The 18270-nt window shown below is 28.9% G+C and overlaps 5 protein-coding genes across 7 annotated transcripts; 3 read left to right on the forward strand and 2 right to left on the reverse strand.

Annotated features, from left to right (window-relative positions):
• The first annotated feature begins 25 nt into the window (after positions 1-25).
• Positions 26-2903, forward strand: LOC111424863 (uncharacterized). Of its 2 annotated transcripts, none has more exons than XM_023058557.2 (2): positions 26-453; positions 1205-2903. In XM_023058557.2, exons 1-2 carry the CDS (start codon positions 357-359, stop codon positions 2503-2505), a joined length of 1398 nt encoding a protein of 465 aa, XP_022914325.2. In that variant the 5' UTR covers positions 26-356; the 3' UTR covers positions 2506-2903. The 2 variants fall into 2 exon arrangements, with proteins under 2 accessions (XP_022914325.2, XP_022914326.2); XM_023058558.2 differs by lacking the exon at positions 26-453 and adding an exon at positions 599-1117.
• A 221-nt stretch (positions 2904-3124) lies between these two features.
• Positions 3125-4361, reverse strand: LOC111424757 (isoprenylcysteine carboxylmethyltransferase ste14). Its single transcript, XM_023058420.2, has 4 exons — positions 4045-4361; positions 3730-3991; positions 3455-3672; positions 3125-3403 (listed from the first exon to the last, which is right to left on the reverse strand). Exons 1-4 carry the CDS (start codon positions 4237-4239, stop codon positions 3218-3220), a joined length of 861 nt encoding a protein of 286 aa, XP_022914188.1. The 5' UTR covers positions 4240-4361; the 3' UTR covers positions 3125-3217.
• Positions 4362-4595: 234 nt separating this feature from the next.
• LOC111424816 (protein asteroid) lies at positions 4596-7030 on the forward strand. Its single transcript, XM_023058505.2, has 2 exons — positions 4596-4680; positions 4742-7030. The coding sequence occupies exon 2, from the start codon at positions 4748-4750 to the stop codon at positions 7007-7009; it is 2262 nt and encodes a 753-aa protein (XP_022914273.1). The 5' UTR covers positions 4596-4680; positions 4742-4747; the 3' UTR covers positions 7010-7030.
• A 1690-nt stretch (positions 7031-8720) lies between these two features.
• On the reverse strand, positions 8721-10734 carry LOC111424846 (plasmolipin). The gene is made up of 3 exons (XM_023058537.2): positions 10567-10734; positions 10157-10291; positions 8721-10092 (listed from the first exon to the last, which is right to left on the reverse strand). Exons 2-3 carry the CDS (start codon positions 10289-10291, stop codon positions 9691-9693), a joined length of 537 nt encoding a protein of 178 aa, XP_022914305.1. The 5' UTR covers positions 10567-10734; the 3' UTR covers positions 8721-9690.
• Positions 10735-11813: 1079 nt separating this feature from the next.
• LOC111424865 (Synaptotagmin alpha) lies at positions 11814-17483 on the forward strand. 2 transcript variants are annotated; one of them, XM_023058559.2, is made up of 6 exons: positions 11814-11940; positions 14953-15155; positions 15243-15388; positions 15445-15728; positions 16554-16674; positions 16734-17483. In XM_023058559.2, the coding sequence occupies exons 2-6, from the start codon at positions 14962-14964 to the stop codon at positions 17375-17377; spliced, it is 1389 nt and encodes a 462-aa protein (XP_022914327.1). In that variant the 5' UTR covers positions 11814-11940; positions 14953-14961; the 3' UTR covers positions 17378-17483. The 2 variants fall into 2 exon arrangements, with proteins under 2 accessions (XP_022914327.1, XP_022914328.1); XM_023058560.2 differs by lacking the exon at positions 11814-11940 and having other exon boundaries at positions 12004-15155.
• The last annotated feature ends 787 nt before the right edge of the window (positions 17484-18270 follow it).

The raw sequence follows: 18270 nt of genomic DNA on the forward strand, positions 1-18270 counted from the left end.
ACCGATTAAGTGGTCATCCTCTACAAATAATTGCAATTATATTATACCATCCGTTATGATCATAAATGACAAAAAAAATATCATTTCCTTATCGATAGCACTTCTCTACGTAAGTTTAAAATCTCCAAGTATCTTATGCTACTGTTTATTTGTCGTTTAAACGCGCTAACAACCAGTTCACGTTTAATGATCTATTTATGTGCCAGTTTTTAGTTCCTTTTATCATACTCTTGTGGCGTTTCAAATAAAAACTCAAAAGATGTGAATTAATGCGGATGGTTTTTGATTTTAAAACACAAATAAAACGTTATTTCGTAAAATTTTTTTTTGGGAAAAGTGATCTGTTTATTTAAAAAATGTCTGTTACATCTACAACGATAATCCTTCCGGATTATCAAAAATCTCACGTTTATTATAAGGACTACAGATATACTTCAATACAACGAATACATGGTTAGTATAAAACACCTTTTTTATATAATATGAATTAATATTATAACTTTGTTGATTTTACAAGAAGATTTTGACCTCGTCAATCTTTCCCATTTCTATAAACATCCGAAAGGACATTACACATTTTATCTCTTACACAGATACCGTTAGTTATTGTTGTACAAAAGTTTACAAACAGGTTTATCTGAACTATGTACTGCAGACTCTTGAAAAGACGATGTTAATTTAAACAAAAACAATTTTGGCGCCTTGTTTTTCGTTTTAACGATAAGAATTAAATACTTTCAACGTGTAAATTAAAGTTAAACTTTTCGGTTATCATTTTGACCTAATTTTAACAATTAGTGTCTGTTTATATCTTATAATTTCCATGAACGTGACAAAAACAACATGCACTCATCATTTTATAATGAATAAACATAATATTCACACTGTAATAAAAAAAAATAAATTTTTTAAATTTAACCGCCAAAAATGACAACTTTATATTTTGCGCCATCTATCAAATGCAATAAGAAACAAATACAATACGTCGTAATTTTATTTTTTTTTAATAAAAAATACCAAGATTTATTATTATTGTCATCTTTATCAACTAAATTTAATCTTAATATCAAATAAAATTAATGAGCAGTATTCTAATGGGTGTAAATTTTCCGTTCAGGTATAACGATAGAACATAACCTAAAAAAAAATCGAAAGATTAAAGTTCATCATTTTATTACCAAAAATCGTTCTTTTTACCTTCTAGATATTGGAAAGATGCGTGGAGTGAAACGGGTGGCCCTATTTTGCATAATGACAACGGTTATTCCAACCATTCTAATAGTAACACCATTATATCTACGCCACAGCGTTTTCGCCGATGTTCGTTACCCAGTCACTGAATCAGACGTTGTAGAAATTAAAGAAGGAATATCATCAGTGTTTTGTGATTCACATACACTTGCAATGAATACAAGTTTTAATGCATTCAAATTAGAAGAAAAACCTGTATTGAGCTCGAAGCGTAAACATATTAGATTGAAGAAATCCATGTCATTACCCGATGACACATTGGAGTATTGGGGTTTTTATTTATTGAAAGGAGCAACGGTCAGAATGAAAGTATGTTCAAGGTACGAAGGTTCAAGAATTTTAGTAGTGAGAGGAGAAAAAAATTTAAAAACATGCGGATTAATGGAACATAATATGAAAAAATACGGCCCAACTCTAGATGTAGAAAGTACCAGGGTTAAAATTACTTTTGAAACGGCTGCTCAAGAAATTAAAGATTCCGTTGAAAAAAATAAAGGGGGTGAATTGGATTTGAATACAGCAGAGGAAAATTTGGATATTCACGAAAATTTAGATGTGCACAAAAATTTGGGAGTCACTAAAACTGAAAAGTCACATAAAAAGAGACACACCAAACAAAAACATCATAAAAGAAGCAATCATAAAGATAAAATTCTTAAACTTAAAGAAACTTTAGAAGAAAATGAAAAAAATCGTACAAAACGTGAAGTTGGAGTTTTATTAGATGGCAGAATCGAACACGGTGGTAACGCGTTCAATTTTACACCAACTGAGTCTACAGAAAGTGTCTCAAGTTTTGAAAGTGGTCTTTTAGCGTGTTATGATGGCTCGATCCTTGTATCTCAAAGTTTTCCACCCAGCAATTTATGCGACAATGTTCAATACTTGGAACAATCTGAACACATGAGTGTCGAACATGAAGTGAATTCCGATGGTTTTTATTATTACATCTTTTTTTCAGACAATGATTTTATAATAAACGACATTCATGCTGTTTTTGATATTTACAAACCAACATATCAATATAGTAATGTGTCAAAAAATTTTGAATGTATTCACAACACAACGTGTACCTTTCCAGTTAGTTTTTGGTCTGATCAATCAGTTATTGTTGAAGTTCCAACAAGAGATGGTATCGATCATGAAGAGGATGATATCACATTACTTATAAGTACCTGTCATCCCAGGAAGTCTGTTTACATGATATTTCCAATTGCTGTGGTATTTTTAGTACTTGGTTGTGCCTTTTTGTAAGATTTTTCTTGTTATTAACTTTTTGTTAAGAAACTAAAGGTTGTGATAAAAAGATATTCCGTAAATAGGTTAAGTACAGTAATAAATCGATGCGGGATAATCTAGTCTAGTAAACATAATTACATTTAAGTAAATATTGTAAGAAAAATAAAAATTATTTTTTATAAAATATAAATAACTCAAAAAAAGTTTTTTATTTACATAAGATGCCAAACTAACCTCTTTATTAGTATTAAGGTCCACTTTTACCAACCCATGATAAATTAATCTTTGATATATCCAGATCTTAGCCAATGAGATCGCTTAAAACTGTTGTAACCATGGCAACCATTCCGTAGATAATTTATTAATTACGAGGTTGGTACAAGTGGGCCTTCTTGACATAAATTGATATCTTTTAATTTTATAACCTCAAAAACATTTGGAATAAATATGTTTTAATATGTTTATGTATATATTGAGAGATTTTTGATTAATATTTATCCACATTTCTTGGCTCCATTTATCAGATTAATTTTTTAAACCCTATAATGATTTAAATTTATCCTTCAATAAATGGGCCTTAATGACAGAAATTGACATTTTTTAATTTTATAACCTCAAAATAATTTGGAATAAATTTGTTTTAATATATTTATTTATTGAGATATTATTGATTAACATTTATCGCCACATTTCTTTGTTCCGTTTTATCAGATTAATTTTTTTAAACCTATAAAGATTTAAGTTTATATCCCTCAATAAAAGGAATCCCGGTGGAAACTTTTTGTTGATACTCATGATATTGTTGTCCAAAGAAATGAAGTAGCGTTATCTCCTCAATATGAATTCGTTCCTTGAAAAATTTCCAACTAACGAAAGTGTAAGCCAATGTACAAAATGGATTTAATAAAGTTATCTAAAAAACAAACATTAATTTTTTAAAATAATCATAAAATAATTAAATTACTTGAGTTCCGATTGACCAATAAAACCATCCAACATAACTCGGATGTCTACAAAGCCTATAAATTCCATGAGTTACTAAAACATGATCAGGTTGTTTCTCACATTGAACCATATGTGTAAAATTGGATTTTGCAGTTAACATTGCAGCTTTTCGAAGAATTTCACCACAAATACATATAATGGCTCCGATATTTGAGAGCCACATAAAACATTTTAGATCTAAAAATGATTTAATTAATATTAATTATCAAATAAATGTATAAATAAAAAACTTACCTGGTAAAAAATAAGCTTCTAAAAAAAATTCAGTCCAAGATGCAACAGCAGCAATGGTATATTCACGACTATGATTAATCACATACGAATCTGTATTAACCAGATTTGGTTGGATAACAGCCATGGATAAATACTCAGTAGTGTGAAAAAATGATAATATACACATATAAACAGCGAATATTTTCCATATTTCATTTCCATAAATTTTTATAAATACACCAAGAGAGAAAACATACCCCAGTAGTACTGCACGAACAGCAACCTAAAACAACATAACGATAACAAAAATATCACTAATAAAAACTAATTTACAACCTGATACGTTTCTCCTTTACATATTAACTTAACAAATACATTTATGAGGATAAAATGACTTGAAATAGCTAGGATTAAAACGAAAATATTTACACTTAAATAATTGTAATTGGCACTTGGTAAAAATGTTAATGAAAATGATAAAATTGTTAATACGTAACTTAATAAAGATATTTTCCCTAAATAACAAATCATTTTAAGTTAATTGTGCGCTATTTTTAATTCCCAAGAAAAGACTTGTTTACATTTTTTCATAAAGCGTTGAGGTTATGTTGTCAAATTTTGATTAGTCAAAAAATATTCAATCAATAAATTTAATTTATTTGTAAATTTACAAATTAATCGTTTTAACCGCGATATTTTAATAATCACTTGTGTTTAAAATCAATTTGATTCAAAAATATATGTAAAATTCGCTTTTATACAATTTAATGCGAATCTCGTTTTGGCGTAATTTTGATTTATTTGCAATTTAATCATAAGCTTTAATTATGTTATTTCTTATAATTTAATAATAAAATCAATTAAATTAAAAAATAAATACAATTTTAATTTTAATGACATAAACTTAACCTCACTTTTTATCCCTTTGACATTTATATCAACATGCTGGCCGTTTAATTTGGATTTTTTAAGGTAAGGGGATTAAATTGACGTGTTTTAATAATGTTTAATGTTAAATTCTTTCAAAAAATAGTTTATTATGGGCGTAAGAGGTCTTACAACGTTTATAGCTCAAAGCTCGAATAGATACATAAAACCTTATGAATTACACGATACCTACTTGGTTATCGATGGTAATAATTTAGCAGCTCAATTATATAAATGGCACGCAAAATGTTATGATTGCTTCGGCGGGGATTATGATAAATATGAGAAAACGGTGATTTACTTTTTTAAATTATTAAAAGAATGTAATATAACTCCTTTGATTATTTACGATGGTGGTTATGAAGATAGAAAACTGAAAACTGTCTATCAAAGGGTAAAAGCGCGTCTTCTGCAAGCTAAAACGATCGATGCCGCTAGAGAAAATGGAATGAGTGTATTCCCATTATTTTTAAGAGAATTATTTGTTGAGATAACCTTAAAATTGGAATTAAAAGTTGTTCGATGTTTAGTTGAGGCGGATTATGAAATGGCTTGCATCGCGAGGAAATTAAATTGCCCCGTTTTAAGTTACGATTCGGACTTTTTTATTTTCGACGTCGCTTATATTCCTTTTAATACGATCGTAATGCACGGATCTAAGTCTCGGGCTAATTACAAATATGTGGAATGCAAAATTTATAGGGTTGATTATTTTTTGAGGGAATATGGCGGGATAAAAAAAGAATGCCTCCCTTTGTTAGCAACTTTATTAGGAAACGATTACATTAAAGCTTCTGTGTTTAATAATTTTTATAAGCATTTAAAATTGGGGAAACGTAATGGCAAAAATGATCAACAAAGACGAATTAAAGCGGTTATCGAATGGTTAAGAAACGAAGATTTTGAATCGGCTTTAAGGAAAATTTTAGGGCGCGTTAAACAATTTCGGAGAAAATATGTTGGAAAACAAATTATGGGAATTGCAAATAGTTATGTTTGTTCTGATAGTGAATTGATTAAGTTTTTAGACATTGAGGAAAATAATAAAGATAAAAAATCAAAAACGATTATTGACGATATAAATATTGATGCGATTTGCGATGAAAGTGCCGAAAATAACGAAGAAGTTGATTCTGAGGACGAATCATCTGATGATTCTTCGAGTGATGAATCTCCTGAAGCCGAAAAAGTAATGAAACCAGATGATTCGAGGCAAATTGATGAATTACCGAAATATTTTGAAGTTAGATACCAAAAATGTGTTTACCCCGCTACTTTTATTGATATAATTTTTCATAATCGATACATTTTTGTGCCACAAATTGAAGATTTTTGTTGTAACATTCCCTCGCATAACATAAGCTTGGAATTAATGAAAGCTATTTATAAAATGTTGGCTTTAAAAAATACGAAGAAATTAAAATATATTAATAGAAACATTAAAGGAAAAATCGACTCATTCTTTATATTAAAATCACCATTGGATCTCCCCAACATAAACGAATTAGAAAATTTATCTTTGGATGAAGCTAAAAAATATTTTTATTTAGTTTTAAATATTGATAAGGATTTAAGAACTCAAAATATAATAAATGATTTTCCAGCAGATTGGAAATTATATGTGTCGAGTATAATTTATTGGATTAAATGGTCAAAACCGCCAATAAATAATTGTTATATTTATGCGTTGATTTTAACCGCTTTAATTTTACAATTTAAAGTAGGTTATTTCCGAGATGAACGCAAGTTTTATAACAGTTTTACAGCAGAAATTAAAGAAATCGAAAAAAATACAAAAGAATTAACCATAAACAATAAAATTTCGAATGAAGAAGCTTTAAAATTAATCGCAAGAAACGATGAGATTATGACATACAAAGAAATAATCACTTATTTTCACATGAACATTAAATTAAGAAGAAATCCAAATCTTTATGATAAATCAATAATTCACGGATTCGCTCAGTTTCAATCTTGCGCTTATCACATAAAGTATTTAAATTGTTTATTGGGAAAACCATTTGATGATTATTTAATTTCAAAATTTTATAATGGAACTTTAATTTATAATTTAACAATGAATTTTTTAACCAGGCGCGATCTGGATGCTTATTTACGTTTATTTTTGAAAAATAGTCCTGGGGTTTATGCCGCATTTACCAAAATTAAAGTGTCGATTGCTTTGTGTTCGGATGTCTCATGGACCACTAATGAACGATTTAAACGGAAGAGGAAGCGAAATCGAAGTGGATTTAACATTTTTAAAAATGATAAGGAAGGTGATGCTGCCGACGAAAGCGATGATGATGTTAACATGGAACATTGTGATGAAAATAATCGATTTTCATTATTATCGATTGTTGATGGTCAATAAATACGATTAATTTTGTTATAATACTTTATTTTTGTGTAATTACAAAAGCCAATTATATTTTATCAATTAAAATAGATTCTTTAACAAAGTAACGAATAATCGTTCAATATTGAACAAGTTATCGTTTGTTGTACGTTTTTACTCATTTTTTTTATGGTCCCAAAGTTATTTTCAAATTACTTCTATATATATTCACACTGATTGAACAATATGGTTTGATTTTAGGTATAAAAATAAATTAGTTACATTAAAAATAATTGTATAATGTAAGAAATTATGCATATACATTTTTGTTTGTAAAAATGTAACATTAATAAGTTCAAAAATCTTAATATACCTTAAGAGAAGAAACAACATTTTTTATAAAATAATTTTAAAACATTTATTTCTTAATTAATTCATCGTTGAACACATTTATTAATGTTAATTATTTTAAAATGACATTAAGGTGTCAAAAATGTCGGTAAAGTAGAAACGGTTTAATGTGTCCAAATTTATGTAATGTCATTTTTAATATCAAATTTAATTATTTATACACTGAATTTCACTTAAAATGCAATATACAGAAATATATTTCCATAGAAACCAAGGCTTACCTATTTATAGTTCATTTTTTTTCTATAATACCTGTCAAATTGTTGTAAAGTTGGCAAAATTAACAGGGAGTTTTGTTTTATCATGTTTTGAAGTAAATATGTCACATTGACGTTTGAGCTTTCGTTATTCAAAAAGAAAAGGTGCATAAAAAGTGTTGTGGGGTGTTTATTTGCCACTTACTTACCTAGAAAAGGTATTTTATTCTATTTAATTACTTTGTAACACGTTTTTATAACAAATATGTACTTCGTCAAAATTGTATTTATCTAAAAATTTATCAGTATTTTAACCTCAACTAATTAGTTACTGACAATGTTACTAAAAATCATGAAAACAACATAAATTTTATAAGGGTCCTAGATAATACCAACAGAAACCCTAAATAATTGACATTGACAAGTATTATAGAAAAGAAACGAACTATACTTTGTTCCACATAAAATGTAACATGTCTGAATGTATCTAGTTCTAGGTTCAATGTTAGTTCTAGTGACAGTTAACATATCACATATTTTTATTGAACTACAACTAGAATGATCTATACGTTTTAAGGGACACTTATTAAGATACACACGGTTAATTTTATTTCTCTGGTTCAATTTTTAACCCTTTCTGATTTTTAAAATGATTTTGAAATTAAATGTCATCGTAACGTTAAACGTCATTTTGATGTTTAAATTCACAACACATATCCCTAAAATGATACCAACCGAAATTTTTGGAAATCTTTTGGTGAATGTCGAATATTTCGTACCATTTTTATAACTTTTTTGATATACATATAGGAATATTAGTTACTTTTAGTATTTCAATAAGATTTTTTTACATTAAATTAACTGATTTATGATTTTTTTGAGAAATTTTCATGTTCTAGGTCTACTGTAGAACTAGAATCATTCGGGTTTAGCCGTCTTGAGACTTGCTGCTAAATCCGAATGTTTCTAGTACTCGGTCTAGTGTTAGTTCTTGTTTTATTCTAGCACTATCATTAGAACTAACACAAAAGATATGATAAATAAGGTGATGCTGGCGATTTATGGTAACATGGATCATTGTGATGAAAATAATCGATTTTTATTATTATCGATTGTTGATGTTCAATAAATACGATTAATTTTGTTATAATAATACTTTATTTTTGTGTAATTACAAAGGCCAATTAAAATAGATTCTTTAACAAAGTAACGAATAATCAAAAATTGTCAACCCAAGTTACATTAAATTGATTTGGGCCAATTATTTATGATCGTTCGATATTTAACAAGATAAACGTTTTTAATATAATTAATTCTAAGTTTAATAACAATATATAACAAGTTATCGTTTGTTGTACGTTTTTACTCATTTTTTTTGATGGTCCCAAAATTATTTTCAAATTACTTCTATTATTCACACTGTTTGAACAATTTGATTTGGTTTTAGGATGCAGTGTTAAGTTGCAGTTTATAAGTATAAAAATAAATTAGTTACATTAAAAATAATCGTTGTATAATGTAAGAAATTAAAAGAAATCTTTTTTTTGTAAAAATGTAAAATTAATAAGTACAAAAATCTTAATACACATTAAGAGATGAAATTAAATTTAAAAAACTTATTGCTTAATTAATTCAACGTTGAACACATTTATTAAAGATAATTATTTAAAAATCCAATTTTATTCAAAATTATTACAAAATGACATTATGGTGTCAAAAATGTCGGTAAAGTAGAAAATGTGTCAACATTTATATGTCATTTTTAATATAAAATTTAATTATTTATATTTAAAAATACGTACATTTTGTGATAATCATGGACAAAACTGTAAGTTAATTCATTTTATTGTTGTAATTCAAACATCCCATTAAGCCAATATATTAATTTTAAAAAATATTGATTCTTCGGTGAATTAACATGTAAAAGTTTCAATAAATAGTGTTCTTATTGATTATTCTTATCAAATAATGAAAAAACCACAAAAAAGGATGTGGTTTTCTCATTTAAATATCAAATTTTTCTTCCAACAATAAAAAGTGCAACAAAAAAAAAAAAAAACTTAACCTAAAAATTATAAACAATTTTGTTGTAAAACAAATTTAAGAAATTTAATAAGCTGGTGATGTAGTGGTTTGTCTAACGGTGACACGTTCGCCTTGTGCAATTTCGCCTCTTTGTATTGATTGAAATTTGAGAAATGCGTCACCCCCGTAAAGACACATTGCAATAAAGCCGAAAACGCCTCCAACGCGATAACCCTCAATTGGGAATGAAACGGCTAATGAGGCAGCAATCAAATAGAAAAGGCCCATCACGCAACAAAAAACGAATTCAATCTTTAACCAGGGGATTTTATAGAATTTTTCGATTATATGAAACAAATAAAACGTGAGGAGGATACCTGTTGTCCAAAATCCAAGCATAGCCACAGTGACGAACCACCCCCCACGGGAATGATAAGCATTTACACCTGTACATTCAATACAGATAAACCCAATTAAGTTTACAGTCTATGAAAAAAAAATAAAAAATAATTATTTCACAAAAAAGGTACTTCTAGTTCATATTACTTACAATTTGGATACATTTTAAAATCCCCGGTAACGTTCGTAGATAACTTTGATCAAACCTTATATTAGTTTGAACGGTAGTGTTTGAAGAAACGGTTGTTGCTGTGGTATGTTGAGATGGAAATCCGGCTGAAGACATCTTGGGCGACCCAAAAATAATATTTCTTTGTAATCAAATTGTTTTAAAAGTTTTCAAATTTTATGTCTGCCGTTAAATTTAAATTTAGTTCAGGTCTAAAAATTACAAAATCCTGGCGAGAGAGAAATTATATCATTTACTAAAAATAGTGTCCAAGAGAGGACACACATCGATTATTTTCGAGTGGGAGGAGACGTTAACATCTAACGTTTTTCCCACGTTTTCTAAGTCGCTTTAACAATAACCTAAATTAATAAAGAAAAAGAATTTCTTACCTTCTCAATTTATAATTTGTTAATCCAACTTTAATTATCTTTATTTAAAAAAAATACTGAATTATGGTTTTATAAGGAACGATTTTTTTACGATTTTTAACTGCTACCTGTTAATGCGGTCGATTTAAGTTGTTTGGTTTACTAACCTCACTTTTCCAATTGGAGGGCGTCGACTATCTAAAAATCGACATGAATATGGACAATTCCTTGTAATAAATTGACTTCATCATAGCAATTAGAAAGAGATGGGTATATCCGACCACCAATGAAACGTTCGTTTAATTGTGTATCTTTGTTTTGATTTCATAATCTAACACTTTATCTATTTAATAGGTATTTGATTTGGGTTAGTAAATACGAAATAATTCGGGGGATTATTGTATTTTATGGGTTTATCGTGAGATATTTTCGATTAAAAATAGCTTTGTTTAATAGCTTATTAAAAATTTTTAATAACAATTAATTAATCAATGATGATGTTTTTTAGTGTGAGTCAAGGACGTGACATTTGTAAGAAATTAAAATTTTTTAAACATTATAACATTATTCTAATTAACAAGTTTTTTTTTTCAAAGGAATTTATTGCTATAACGAAAATAAAAAGATTATAAATAAATAATAGTTTAGCTCTGCCATCTCTTAACATTTTTTAGAACGACAATTACAGAAAATTGGTGGAGTTTAGAAAGATAAGTATTAAATTTCAAAAGCATTTTTAATTTTTATAAATTTTTTTTAATTTTAAATTATTTAATTAACATTAAATCGAATTACAACATTATTATATTATAATTTATCTTTTAAATATCATAGATTGTCGGTAAAGCAGTTTATTTTAATTACTCTCGGATGACATACATGTCATTTAATGACGTTTAAAGATAAAATAGATTTTATTTATTAAAATGAATATTTAAGTTATATTAAAAATTCAAATGTTGTACCCCCGCCAATAGATGTCATAAATATTCAAAAAGCTGTCATTAATAATTTAAAATGAGCTTACACCCAGGGTTAATTCATTTTTAACGAGATTTTAAATAATAAAATATCGTCTGAATCGATTAAAATGGTCTCATAAAATGTAAACCTTCGTCATAAACCCGTCAAATGCTATCCAAGCTTAAAAGCTTTGGTTGAATGCTAGTATAGTATAGGGTTTGGACCACCCACACCGTTGGTATGCGCCAATAGCTTTCGAAGCCTTCGGTCGATTCCGGGCAAATTTTAGTCCCGTTTCGACGGCCGAAAGAGTCACAACAAGTAGTTAGAAATTCTGAAGCTTTTAAGCTCCACGTACGCGTAACTAAAACGGGTTCGATCAACAGTTGGATTTAGGATTTAAACAATTATTGAAACAAAAACCTAAAAAAGGTAAGAAAGTATTTAATTTATTTTTAGATTTAATACTATTATTAAATATTTTATTAAAATTTGCTTACAAAAATCAACGTTATTATTTTCTTATTTAATTTTTGTGTTATTTTTTATTTATGTTAAAATAAAATTTATTGAATTTTATTTATTTTTTTAATTTTATTTGTTATTTTTCCGATACACACCTCCTTGAAACTTGTAGAAAAGCTCGATCGCGTTCGAAACGTTGAAAACATGTTCGATCTCGTTTTCGACACGTTAAAACTATTAACGAGTGTCTGAACTTGTTGAAAACAGGCGTCAGAAATTTTCGCTCGATTGGAGCTTGTCGTTAAAAGTCATTTTAACGTCCATTTAAACTTTTAATTTAGATTGATATTACAAAAATCGAATTATAATCACAATAAAGTCATTAATATGGAGATATCAATAGAATATTTGGAAATGATATAATTTTTTTTTTAAATTTGACATATTTAACTGTCATTTTTAAGACATGTTTTAATCAATAGCACCAACATAAATCCTAAAAAAAGATTGTCTTCTATACCCTGAATTGAGATAATTTCAAATCACAACTTTGAATAAATTTTATATAAATAAAATTAAATAAATATGCTTAGACGATTACGACTTTAATAAATTAGCGTAGACTAGCATTTGAGAGGTGTGAAGTTAGTCGCAGTGTCAATTTCGGAATTTATAGTTATTTTGTAACATAAAATCATTTATTTCATTCTCTTCTTGATATTGTAGCAGAAGTTTGACTTCCACTTACCTGCAATCAAGAGAGTTAATAAAAAACAATTTCTTTGTCTTATATCTATATCTTTTCTATTTATATCTCTTTGTATTCATAAATGTAGCAGATATGATAAGCTCCTTCTTGTTCGTTGCCGATTTTTATGGGAATATAAAATTTGCGCGAGTTTCGTGCAAGAGGATTGAGAATTTCTTACGGCGACTTCACCGAGGGACATTCGTGTTCTTTATTTTTGCGGTTTGATTGAACTTCATCGGTTTGATTGCATCGCACGAGTGCTCTCAAAGTCGGTCGGTTCGCTTCTTTTGGTCTATTGACTTTTAATGTGTACATTTGCGGACATTTATTTGCTTTACATTTTTATAAATCATTATTTTTTGTACATGATATGTTGTTGAAGTTGATGACAACGCTTGAGCTAGTAGTCATGTACTTGAAATACGATCTAAAGTAGCTTATTACCTACGGAGTGATTAGTTGCAAAACTAGCAAAAAGTTTATTAACAGAGCTTTTCTGATCTGGGTCCCAGGTCATTCTGGGGTTGCTTATATTCTCTAATCTCAGTCTATTTCCTTGGTTAGGTTTTATGGATCGTTTTTACGACCGAACCAAGAAAAATATCTTTTTATTTCACAACGAGTTTTAATTAAGTTTCAAATTGGTTTTGATAAGATTTTCACTCCACCTAAAGCTTAACAAAGAACAATAAATAGTGGATGTTATCTTTAAAGAGTTAAAATGGGAATTAAAACAGCGACTTTTGAGAATGTTAATCAATTTCTTACATTTTTATTCTTTTTCTTAAAGTTTTTTTAAATAAATTTGAAAAAAAAAGTCTCCCAGACGGGGAATCGAACCCCGGTCTCCCGCGTGGATACTTACCACTATACTATCTGGGACTTGTAATACTTTCGTTATATTTATATTTTAAGTAACCGTGAATTGTATTTAAGTAAATAAAGATTATTTATAAAAAAAGTAAGTACGTACTGCGATATAACCGCTGTGTTCTTACGAAATAAGATTTTTGTACAATATTTATGTTTTCCACCTAAAATTCAAACGTCAACTTGACAGATGACTTATAGTGAATGTCATTTTGACATATTTATGACAATCTTAATTGTAACAAAGTAAATGCTTATATTTTAATTACCAAAGGAGATTTTAATTGAATCACTGATTAAAATGTTTTTTTAAAAATTTTTTTTGACCTCGTCGAATTCTTCCCGAGAGTAATCTCTCCCCGAGATGCCAAGTAATGGGAGAATGCTAAGAAATACATTAGGGGTGTGAGATGATGGCGCCAGTCTAGGGAACAACCCCCCGTTCCATGTACAACCTCCCGACTACGTGTTTTAGTCGGTTTTATCGATGAGCTTAGACATAGTGTACACGCCCCATTTGATCACACACAAACTTGTTGTTAAATTTGTTGAGTACATTTTTTTTTATATAAATTTAAAAGCCATAAGTAAAAAAAATATAAAGCTAGAAGAGGATAACTTTGAGAGGATCGAATATCACGCTTGACGTCGCATGAAAATTACGGGGCTTTTAATTAGATATCGTTAGTTAATTGGATTTCAGTTGGGCCTGGAAAATTTTATCAATTTTCATTTTGGGTCAATGACTTTGTATTGTTTAAGCGATGAAATATTAAAAGTTTAACCTTACACACAGAGACCTTTAATAAGTTAATGACAAAAGGGTCATTTCTCTTCATTTCTCTTTCTAATTCCCATTTTACTATTCCCTGTGCGACTCTGATCCAGACAAATGTTCAACCCAACTGTTGTGTATACGGTCTTTCTCTTCATATAAATGAGATGAATAATAAATTTTAACACTAACATTGTATCCCGTAGGGTTTCTCTTTTGGGTAACAATACCATTATGAAAGTTGTAAAATATAATATCACCATGAAAAGTTATCTCATTTTCTTTTTTAAAACATTTTTAGCTTCAATTTACTTAAGTAACAAAATTTACATGTTTTGTTGTTCAATTATCTTAGGAAATTTAATTTAACATCACGCAGGTGGAAATGTTCCAGGTGGTTTTTCTAAACCTGGAAATGTAATCATCTCGAGAAATACCGAAAGCTAGGAGAAACTCTAAAAAGACGTGACTTGAACATCTAAGAACCTTTTCAACCTCGCCTTTATTTACACTTTTATTGGATTTTTCTAGATTTACCTTTCTTATATTATGATAATAACAAAAATATTCCGGGCGTTTTTAGGTAAATAAAATGGATTCCTTAGAAGATGAAGAAGAAAGAGATTCGGTTTATATCGTAGCTCTTTACGCGGTGGTCTCGTTTATTTGCGTTTTAGTATTGATTATGGTGGTTTATGTGGCCTGTACGAAAAAGTACAAATTAAACTGGTTTGAAAAGAATCTTTTAGAGAACGCAGATGGATCAAAAGAGATGACTCATTGCAGGTACATATAAAATTTAATTTTAAGAGGGAACGATAAAAATTGCTTTTACGGTTATTATACCACTTAAGCTTCTTTTTGTGGTTATAGTCAAGAAGCTTTAATGGGTATGAACGAATCAACGGCCGGAAGTAGTAAAATTTTATATCCTTTACCGCCTGAAAGAGGAAAATTTTGGATACCACATAATTTACAAATAAATTCATCGTGTCCTAGTGATATCGATTCAAGTCCTGGTGAATTAATAAGATCACCTAAAAATGATTGAAATTTTAATCATTTATTTTAACAGATAATTCTTTACCGACAAGTCCAACATCATCAACAAGCCTTCAACCTTCTCCATTTTCTGGACCAATTGCAATAGCGCGAAACGACACTCAAGTTATTTTAACAAACAGCAGTCCTTTACGACCAAGAGTAGCTTCAATGCAATCCAAATTGGATCATACGAAAATTGATACCTCTTTATATCAGAAAGAATCCCCGGGAGAACCCGAAGACGTCAGAGGATCCATTCATCTTTCTCTAAGTTACGATTTAATAGCGGGATTATTAACTGTAAGATTAATTGAGGTAAGTTTCATTTTTTATGTTGGCATCTCTAAATGTTATTAGTTATCTAACTTCACATTGACTTACGATCTAAATTTTAAACGTCATATTTAATTTTTTTTAGGTTATAAGTTAATTTTACATTATTTTTTTGGATTGTGTAATTTATGTTTGTTTTTGATATATGAGTGTGCGCTCCCCACTCAACATCGACAAACGTGCAATTAAATCCAGGCGTTGATGAGAGGTTCCCTCTCAATGGGATCCACCGTTGTGAATTGTGTGTTTAATGAACAGTGGCGGGGGTGTGCGATCGTGATTAAACCTCGGCAGTGTAAATTTCGGTGTTTAAAATTCATTATATAAACGGATTCGGGTTTATTTAGGATTTAAAGTAATCCGGATTTAGAAATAAATAAATTTATCACGATAAATAAATAATAATTTAATCCTTTGATGAATTCGATAATCAATCAAACTAAAATTTGTAGATGTGATTTAGTTATTAATTTATTAAACAACACTGTAACTACAATAATAACACCGTTAATGTGACAAATTTGACACTTAACTGTCAAAAGTGACAGTTTCAACGACAAACTTCACAAAACTCGTTATGTCAACATGACGTTTATAACCTCAATGAAGATATCTTTCTTTATAAAAACGTTTTTTGTGTTTTAATTAACTCTTAAAAGACAAACAAAGTAACGGAATTGAAAAAAAAAAACCTTTTTTTTTGTTATCACGTTTTTATATCTGCTTTTGTCTAACACCAGCTTTTACGAAGCTCGTTTTGCTGTGTTTACGAACTTTTTTAGAACTCGTTTTTTTTTGCTGTTTCAGGCTCACGACTTACAAGCAAGGGATTTTAGTGGGACCGCGGATCCTTATGCGAAAATTAGATTGTTGCCAGATAAAACGAACGTGTGGCAAACAAGAATTCACAAAAAAACATTAAATCCCGGTGAAAAATAAATAAGTAAAAAAAATGTGAAAATAAAATTGTCGTTATTTAATTTTTAGTTTTCGACGAAGATTTTGTATTCGAAGTAAAATCAACTACTCTTTCAAGACATACTTTAGAAGTTCTTTTGTACGATTTCGATGCTTATTCGAGGCATCACAACATTGGAGGAGTTCAACTTCCACTTTGTAATATTGATTTGAATGAAAAAGTTAATATTTGGCAATGTTTAACGCCTTGTTTCGGACATGACCCGAAAGTTGATTTGGGCGAATTAATGGTTTCTTTGGCGTATTTACCATCGGCGGAAAGATTAACTGTCGTTGTGATTAAAGCGAGGAATCTCCGAATTGTCGATGATACAAGAAACAGTTCAGATCCTTACGTGAAAGTGTCTCTTTACCAAGGAATTAAGCGATTAAAAAAGCGTAAAACCGGTGTTCATAGAAACACGATAAATCCGGTTTTTAATGAAGCATTAACGTTTGATATTGACAAGGAATCACTGAAGAAATGTCGGATTGAGTTTAATGTGTTACATGATAGTTTATTGGGTGCTAGTGAAATGTTGGGTTATTGCCGCGTTGGAAGAACGAAAGAATGTAGACCGGAAGAGAAAAGTTTTTTTATTGATATGTTAAAAAGTAAAACGGCTACAGCTCAGTGGTTAACTTTAGCCGATGATCCAAAAATGCCTCCGTAAAAATAGTAATGTTTAAGAAATTAATATATATTACAAAAAATGGGGTATTTAAAAAAACGCTTCGAGAATATACAATTATATTAAATAAAACAATTAAAATATACAATTTTATGTGGAAAACTGAATAATATCTATAAATGGTAAGTATTTACTAGAGTATTTATACATTAAATTAAATGAGATGTGAGAAAATATAAATATCGAGAGGAAAAATATTTAAAAAATTAAATGAAGAGATTTATTTAAGAAAAATATATTTATTTTTTAATTTATTTTAAAGTCAAAATAAAAAACGTATCTCTATTAAAAAAAGCTTCGTTTTATTGCACATTCAAAACGCTTTTTATTAGCAAATCAACTCGGAGTTTAATGACCAAAACTTTTCCTATTAATTAACACATAACAAGTTTATTGTCGTCCGAGCTTATCCCACTAAAACTTGTTAACCACACGTTTTCGATTTAATTGACCAACTTTATAATGAAAGTTAAATCGAAACATTAAAATATAATCTAGTTAAAATAAGCAGAAAAAGTAAATGAAAAACATAAATCTAAATCCAACTCCAATCAACACAAACTTTATACAAAAGTTTCAGAACTTCCTCAAGTTCTGTTCTAGGTCTTGTGTGTGTGTTCTAGTGATAGTGCTAGTGTAAAACTAGAACTAACACTAGACTTAGAACTAGAAACATTCGGGTTTAGCCGCACGTCTCTCAAGACGGCTAAACCCGAATGATTCTAGTTCTAGGTCTGTGATAGTTTTAATTGTGATTCAGTGTTAGGTTGTTATATATTTTTATTGAACTAACCTTAGATCTAGAACTAGAAACCTTCGGGTTTAGCCGTCTTAAGAGACGTACGGCTAAGCAGACCATTGATCATCTCCTTTAA

This window comes from Onthophagus taurus, chromosome 6, assembly GCF_036711975.1.
Source record: "Onthophagus taurus isolate NC chromosome 6, IU_Otau_3.0, whole genome shotgun sequence".
NCBI classification, from domain to species: domain Eukaryota; kingdom Metazoa; phylum Arthropoda; class Insecta; order Coleoptera; family Scarabaeidae; genus Onthophagus; species Onthophagus taurus.